This window comes from Morus notabilis, unplaced genomic scaffold (genome assembly GCF_000414095.1).
Source record: "Morus notabilis unplaced genomic scaffold, ASM41409v2 Scaffold1990, whole genome shotgun sequence".
NCBI classification, from domain to species: domain Eukaryota; kingdom Viridiplantae; phylum Streptophyta; class Magnoliopsida; order Rosales; family Moraceae; genus Morus; species Morus notabilis.
The window spans coordinates 7,332-15,401 of record NW_010364903.1 but is presented as its reverse complement, the minus strand read 5'-3'; the positions used below and the strand labels follow the sequence as shown (position 1 = coordinate 15,401).

Sequence of the window (8,070 nt, the reverse complement as noted above, 5' to 3'; positions counted from 1 at the left end):
CATGTATTGTCATGTAAATGATACTTAAGAGTTTATTATTTATACAACTATTTAAAGATTTTTAAATTTATTTTTAAAAAAATATGTGTAAAGATAACATTTGATATGATATAAATTACATGAGAAATAATTAAGTAGGAACTTATTTAAAAAAATATTTTAATCGTGGATAAAAAAATAAAATAAGAATACATGCAAAAAATATATTTTTAGAAAACACATAAAAAGTTAAAATGTAAAAATATTCAAAAAAATAAAAAATATTTAAAAAGTAAAAAATAAAAAAAAAGTAAAAAAAAAAAGAAAAAAAAGAGAGCTAAAATGATGAATTGCCACGTGAGATTCTCATATAAAAGAATTTTAACTCTTTTATATTTATTAGATTAGATTAGATTAGATTAAATTAAATTAAATTAAATTAGATAGATGATTAGGCCTCTATTTAGTTCATACTTGTATCTCTAAACAAGCCATACATTTTTTATTTTTTATCAACTTTTTTTCAATTTTTTTCTTTTTTCATTTCTTCTCACTGGGCAAAGAAAGGTAAGGAAAACGACAGCTAAGTCCTTTTTCCAAGTTCTCTCTTTCAATTTTTTCCCACTTCCCCGAGCTTCTTCTGCTCTCTCCAGCCTTTTTTGTTTTTTTTTGTTTTTTGTTTGTTTTTTTTTTTTTTTGGGTTTCGCTGCGTAGTTTCCAATAAAATCACGTTTCTCTGTCGCTCGCTCTCTTCATTCGATTTTCCATTTTATATCTAATCTCTCCCATTTCACTCTCTGCCTCTCACATGCACATCAGACACATTTTAGAGAGAGAAAGAGAAGAGAGATGTTTTCTTCTCAGTTGCAGAGCTTTCAGCCATTGATTCTCTCTCCACCACGAGGCCGTCGACTCAACCGTTTCTCATCGAAGAGGAGAGAAGAAGAGAGGTATTGCCGACGATTCTCGTTCCTTTTCTTTCTCGATCAAAAGATTATTTTTCTCTTCGTCTTCAATCAATTCTCTCACGCGTAATGGCGTTTATGCCGATTTTCGATTCTTTGCTCAGTTGATTGTATCGCATTGTTTCGCCTTCGTGTTTTGCGAACATAAGCTTCAAAGTTTTGAGCTTGAGATCGCTCTTCGGAAGAAGAAAACGGTTCAATCGCGATTCAAGTTTAGATTTTTGATGGTTTTCTTTGTACTAATTCTGAAATTGGATGTGAATTATGTTTTTGAGTTTGATAATGAATGATACGGAGTGATCTGATTTTGTTCAGGTGTTGTGCTTTTCAAAATTGTAGTGAAAAATTAAAATTTGAATATTATAAGGATAGCCGTTAGAAGCAGGAAAGCTTGTGTAATAGTCGTTATAAGTTATAACCTTTGTTATTGTTCTTCCTCTTTTGTGTTTCTTAATTGAGTAGATTTTCTTTTGGTAATATGAATGGTAAATTATAGTAAAATTTGAAGAATTATAATATCTACGCTCTTAGTTCTTATTTAAAAAAAAAAAGAGAAAAAAAATGGCGGTTAGGGTTGAGGACCTTGGAACGTACTGGGTTAAACAAACGAGACTTTTAAAGCAGAAGTTTGGTAAAGGAATGGTTCTGGTTGGTCCAAGGGAAGTATCCTCCTGTTTTAACATGGGGTACTTGAATGAGAAGGAAAGTTAAGGTGGTTAAGTGTAGGAAAACCTCAAGATTTGGTTCTTTTTGGAAGTTAATCTGGTGGACAGTGCTTCACCTTTTCTTTATAGCTTCTTGTTATGGGTTTCTCTGCTCTAAGAGGTAGATTGGCGTAGCATTAAGGTAGATTCAAGAGTCAAGAGCCAAACAGTCAAGAGTATTCTTTATAATCACTAATCGAACTCTTGAGTATTCAATGAACAATATTGAAGTATGTCATAAGTATGCTGACATGTAAGTTCACGTTTCATATCGTATTTGAAATTATGTCAGATGCACTTCCCAGTGCCTCTTTTTTTCTTCTTTTTTTTTTCTTTTTCTTTTTCCCTCTCAATGTCTGAGGATGCTTCATATATTATTCGATTTACCAAGACATATTCCATCCTAATATGAGGTGCATTTACCCTGAATTATATGGAGAGCTATACTTATATAGCGTGTTTATCTTGACAAGATACTTTTTCAGGGACTCAACACTAAGCCAATTTCAGTTGATTGCAAGTTCAAAGTTACAAGTGCGATATTTTGTCACACAGCATACAGGTAGCTTATCATCTCTTTACATCAGTATGCATCAATATTTGTGATGTATAAGTTCCATACTTTTGGCTCTTGGGGGTGAAAGGTCGACCAAAAGTTTCATGGATGGTTTTTGTTTTCTTCTTTGCTGTCAGTTAATTTGTGTCAAATGTGATATGATTAATGCCTTATATTAGATATTCTCTTTCTAAAAACGATTTCTTACATGTGCTATGATAACCTGTTTACAGGAAAATGGAAGGCCAGTTCCCAATGTAGAACAGGCAGGTTGAGTTCCTGTATGCATACAAATGTTGCAGATGATTCGGCTACCAAATTCTCCAAGGTGGACCAGGATAGTTGTTTCAAGGTGAGAATTGGTGCAAGAATCTGGAACATACAAGAAAATAAACAGAATGTTCTTCTTAGTGACACTGAAAAAAAAAAAAAAAGAAACAGATTTGCTTCTAAGTACCTATTAAGCTTCGTTCCAAGCATCTTGTAAAGGATACTCTAATTGCTACGGCAATGTATTTCTTTGCTTTTTTGCCTATTTCTTACAACTTCTAGGACCGGTATGCAGGACGTTGTTCTGGTTTTGCTTGTGTTTAAAGATGAAAACTTGTACCTTTTAATGTACTTGGCTGTGTTCTCTTTGGATCTTCATTTGTGTGTAGCTCAGTAGTGGTTATTTCCCTGTTTCCAAAAGTTGTAACCACAATGAACAAAATCATTATACACTCTGTTCTTATATTATTGTAGCATGACGTTTCTAAACTTATGCATTCAATTCATGTTATGCTCCTGATAGCAATAATTTGTATGCAATTTGTTGATGTAGTCACTGTATGTGGATGTGCAGTATCACAAAGCAAAAGTGGCGGCAGGCTTGGCATCCTCATATTTCCTTCTCAGATTGAAGAAGTCAAATCTTTTCGTTACTTTCCTAAAGGTGGTCCATGAGAAACTTCCCTACGTGGTTCAAACTTTTGGAGCAGCAACCTCACCTTTTGCTTGTGTTTCAAATTCCTTGAACAAACCCATGCCTCTTAAGTTGGATGTATCTTTGCCGTCATTTCAAGATATTAGATGGAGCTTTGCACGACTGCTGTATTTATTTAATGTGCAACTTGAGAGAAATATTGCCACGTAAGTGAAGTATATAACTCACTCCTACTTTATCATCCTGCATCTTCTAATGACTAGTCATATCTTTTGTTCCTAAGCCGTTTGGCTCAGTTTAATTTTTGTGAGAAGATTTGGACAGAGAATAATTTATCAAAATGGTACCATTATTTTGTAAATAGAATGTTTGTAGTTCATGTATGTTCTTGTCAGATGTGAATATAGTAGCATGGTTTCAATTGCACAATTGTGGCATACTTGGCACTGTTAGCTTCTGAAAATTGTGGAAAAGATGAAGATTGCAGTATCATATATGATTACATGGTCAATCTGTACTCATATGCTGTTTGTTGGGGGGAGAAACTCTTATTCATGGATGTTGGTATCATATAGGGGTGTTCAACCAATCCAATCCAACCTGTTTTGGTCATATAACAACCAATCCAATCAAAACTCGGTTTTTAAAAATTACTTCCAATCCAATTACTAGTGTATTATCCAATCCAATCCGATCTGATTAAGGTTGGTTTGGATTGGATTGGACTAATCGGTTTTTTACTTGAGCTTTTTGTACATTTTTTATTTTATTTTTCTGTTCAACCTATTTGTTAAAGCTTTTTGATAAAACTTAAAATACTGCAATTGAAAAAATGAAGCAAGAATTAACATTCATAAATCCAAAAAAAGTATATAAACTCCAAATTACTTCAAAGTTGATTAAACATCTAACAAACTACTTAAAGAAATTAAAATAAAGTTACAAACTGATAAACATAAAAAATTTAGCAAAAAAGAATAATGAAAAACATTAAAAAAAAGTGTCTAGGAGAAAAATAGAATTTAAATTTTGGATCAGTAATATAAATACATATTTTTATATAATATATAAAGGTTGGATCGGTTTGGATTGGATGTTTTAAAAGTAAAATTACAATCCAATCCAATCACATATTTTTATATAATATATAAAGGTTGGATCGGTTTGGATTGGATGTTACAATCCAATCCAATTCAATTTGGTTTTTAAGAATTCACATCCATCCAATTCAATTGAGGTCGGTTATTCGACAAAAATGGATTGGATTGAATATGGACCGGTCAGTTTGATCGGTTGATTAGATGCGATGAACACCCCTAGTATCATAATTAGTAGCTAGGATAGGCTCAATATTCTCCTATATTTTGTTCAAATACTATAAAGTCTTACATTCCTTCTTCTTCTTCTTCTCTCTCTCATTTTTTTCTTTTTTTTTTTTGGAGGTTTTCATGCCTTCAGTGACTCCACTGTTGTTTAGTGTTAGTTAACACAGAACTTTTGACAGATTGTATTTATCACTGATTGATGACATAATGGATCAATTTGGTAGCTTTATAGGTACTTAATGAAGCATGCATGAAACTGATATCTCGTATTTATGTTTGCAGATGGCTGAATTGTTATGTGGGATTTTTGTAGGTTCTTTATCGTGCTCCTTGTAGCATGCTTCTCATTTGTAATGATTGGTGGCTTTCTGTTCTTCAAGTTCAGGTAGCTCTTCTTTACTTCCTTTCAGAAAAGCTTATGTTTCTATGGGATAGCATGCTTCATTTTGTCCAACGCTGTTTTATTAGTTTAGCGAGAATTCTGCTTTCTAAAATCCAGGCAGGATGACTTTTGAAAGATTATTATTCTCTTCTTTTTGTTCCTTTCTCTTGTTGTTTTCTAAGTCTGAAGTGTGAAAAGGCAATAATAAGATAAGATATGACCGTGCGCACAAGTTGAAACTGTGTATATTGACCACCAGCACCGCCTCTTGCACCCTTTGGGGCATGCATAATTTCTGGCTTGGATTGTACCTTTGATGTCGTCTAGTGCAGACTTGCAGTCCTCCATCTCTACATTGTTTGGGGCGTTTAGAAAATTTTATTTTTAGTCTTTAGACATCGTTTCCTGCAATAACACTTATGCCTTTGGTTTGGGATATGTGTTTTAGAGAAAACAGGGGTAGTACACAATCTTTGGAGGACTGCTTTTGGGAGGCTTGGGCATGTCTGTGTTCATCCTCAACTCATTTAAAAGTAAGATTGTGTCTTATTGTGTGTAGCCTGATGCATTTGATAATTTTTTAATGTTCTTACAGGGCATAGATGAGTTTATGTTATATGTTAAGGATGTTTCTACGCTGTAAATTGCAGCAAAAAACACGTATTGAACGTGTTATTGGCTTTATTCTTGCTATATGGGGAATATTGTTCTACTCTCGTCTGTTGAGCACAATGACCGAAGAGTTCAGGGTAAGCCCTTTAAACAAGAAACAGTAGCATTAATGATTTACACACACGCAAGGCGTCCTATTTACTGTCATTTGGACAGAACAATATGCAAAAGCTCAGAGAAGGGGCACAAATGCAAGTTCTGGAGTCTGATCATATCATTGTTTGTGGAGTCAACTGTCATCTGACTTTCATACTGAAACAACTAAATAAGTATCATGAATTTGCTGTGCGCTTAGGTACTGCTACAGCTAGGTAATCTTTTCTCGTACAGGCCAAATATTTTCTGTGCAATTATCTTTTTAGTTTAACTTACTGGCTTCTTTGACTCCTTTTGTTTCATAGAAAGCAGAGGATTCTTCTTATGTCAGATCAGCCAAGGAAGCAGATGGACAAACTAGCTGACAACATTGCTAAAGATCTTAACCATATTGATGTCCTTACGAAGAGGTATGACTACTAGGTAATTTTCATTCTGCTTTTGTTTTTTTTTAATCTACTTGCGCCAAGTGATCGTTTGTTCATTTACTTCCTTTTCTTTGAGTTTTCCCTTGACTTGGTCAAGATCCTGATGGAACCCCTGTGAGAGAATAGGGTAACATGAGTTAGGGCTGTGAGTTATGTTTTTATGATCAGTAAACTATTTACTTTCATCTGATTAAAAGAGCACAGCAGTTTCTATTATTTGGGAAATTCGGTTATCCCTGGATTTAATTATTTCTCTAGAATAAGTTTTTAACTTTCAATTACTTGTATTTGATTTAAAAAGAATTGTTTATGAATGAGGTACTTCTGGTCTCATATATTGACGTTATCTTGTTACAGTTGCAGTCTTAGCTTGACAAAATCGTTTGAAAGGGCTGCTGCCAATAAGGCTCGTGCTGTAATTATTTTGCCAACAAAGGGAGATCGGTAAGAACTTGTTCACTCAAAAAGTTACATTTTCAAATGCCATATTTGTTAGAACCTGCTTTCTATACAAATCATCTTTAAGCTTATATCAAAGTTGATTATTTGTTGGGTAATTAAGTTCTTAAATTTAGTAGGTAAACGATGAGCTCAATGGACCATAGGTTTATAACATTAAGCATTATAGCTAGTAGGTTATTAAAAAAATATGTTCTCCCAATTAAATTTAAAGAAGTAGGAATTCTTTCCCTAAGAATAATGCAGTTCTAGATTTCTTCTTACTGGACATGCTAGGCCACAATGATGGAGTTTGTTTTTCCATTCAAGAAATGTTCAAGTCTGTTAGGATCCTGAAAATCTATGCTTCACTAACAATACTAGAAATGGAAAATTACAAGATAGATGGGTGGTTTCAAGGACCCCCGACCTCCAAAATAGTGCACAGCACTAGACACTCTCTACAAATCTGATTCTCCCCCTCCCTAACAACTAAACCCCCTATTTATACTCCCCTTAAGACTATTGAAAAAGACTTCTAAATATTAGGTTCCTAACATTACCCCCGCCCCAAAGAATCACCTTGTCCTTAAGGTGAAAATCAAGAAATAAAATTAAAAAATAACATCTAAATGATTAAGAACAAAAGGCTTTGTTAGTTCCTTGATTTGAGTTCCCAAATTGATGTTGTCCTCGTAAGTCACATCTTCAAATTGGAGCCAATCAATTACTTTCTTCTCCATTTTCTTTGTATCTTGAAAAGCAACCACAAAGTCTATTAATTCATTTGAAACTCTTTGCACAAGCTCATCAATGGTCACAAAAATATTGGCAAATCAATCCTCACTACGGGAGTTTCCTTCTTAGCCAACCAGGACATCAACCTTTCAGCCTCACTCTCACCAATTTCTTCATACTCAGTTGCAATCGTACCATTCCTAACCCCAAACATGTTAAAGTTTTGAGGCATGACTGCCATTGCACCAGAATTAGGCCAATTAACGTTGTAATTACGAGGCCCAACCCCAAAATTGACTCTGCCCATACCAAAAACACTAGACTCAGCCCACTTCCGAACAGAATTTTGGGATTCAGCCCCAAAATCGCCGGATTTCGCGTTGGAATTCCACGTCCTGGCCATCATCTCGCCGGAGCTAGCCCCAATGGCGTCAAAATCACAAAACCCAGCCTTAAGGGCGTCGGAATTCATGGGTCCCACTCCAATTCCGCCAGAATCTGCCTCCGTGGCATCGAAACCAGCCCCTTTCACGCCGGAATTGCGATGGCACGGAACCCAGCCCCTTTCACGCCGGAATTGCGAAGCCCAGTCCAAACCGAGCCGGAATCAGCCCCAACCTTGCTGGAAACACCCTCAACAGCGTAAGAATCATGAGACGCGCTCCAAATTTGGCCGGAATTTTTGAAAACAACACCAATCTCACCGGGATCAGCCTTAATCGAGTCAGAATTGCGAGACTCCACTACAATTCCGCCGGAATCTGCCTCTGTAGCACCGAAATCAACCCCTTTCACGCCAGAATCGTGAGGCCCTATCCAAACAGCAGCCAAATCGTCGAGCCCAGCCTCTGTCGCTCCGGCA

The 8,070-nt window shown here is 35.3% G+C and overlaps 1 protein-coding gene across 3 annotated transcripts in view; it reads left to right on the top strand.

Moving 5' to 3' along the window:
* Positions 1 to 689: 689 nt before the first annotated feature.
* The window catches only part of LOC21385269 (putative ion channel POLLUX-like 2), a 12,661-nt gene continuing 5,280 nt past the window's right edge, over positions 690 to 8,070 (top strand). The window contains exons 1-10 of one of the 3 annotated variants that reach the window (XR_002903003.1): positions 690 to 929; positions 2,122 to 2,210; positions 2,438 to 2,556; positions 3,049 to 3,335; positions 4,768 to 4,839; positions 5,285 to 5,369; positions 5,487 to 5,585; positions 5,665 to 5,819; positions 5,910 to 6,014; positions 6,390 to 6,476. Coding sequence is in view for 2 of the 3 variants with exons in the window: in XM_024171531.1 (XP_024027299.1) it covers positions 829 to 929; positions 2,134 to 2,210; positions 2,438 to 2,556; positions 3,049 to 3,335; positions 4,768 to 4,839; positions 5,285 to 5,369; positions 5,487 to 5,585; positions 5,665 to 5,819; positions 5,910 to 6,014; positions 6,390 to 6,476 (1,187 nt within the window). In the remaining variant the exon portion in view is untranslated. Of the gene's footprint in view, positions 930 to 2,121; positions 2,211 to 2,437; positions 2,557 to 3,048; positions 3,336 to 4,736; positions 4,840 to 5,284; positions 5,370 to 5,486; positions 5,586 to 5,664; positions 5,820 to 5,909; positions 6,015 to 6,389; positions 6,477 to 8,070 lie in introns of those variants that run through there. The other 2 variants (XM_024171531.1, XM_024171532.1) reach the window with 2 other exon arrangements.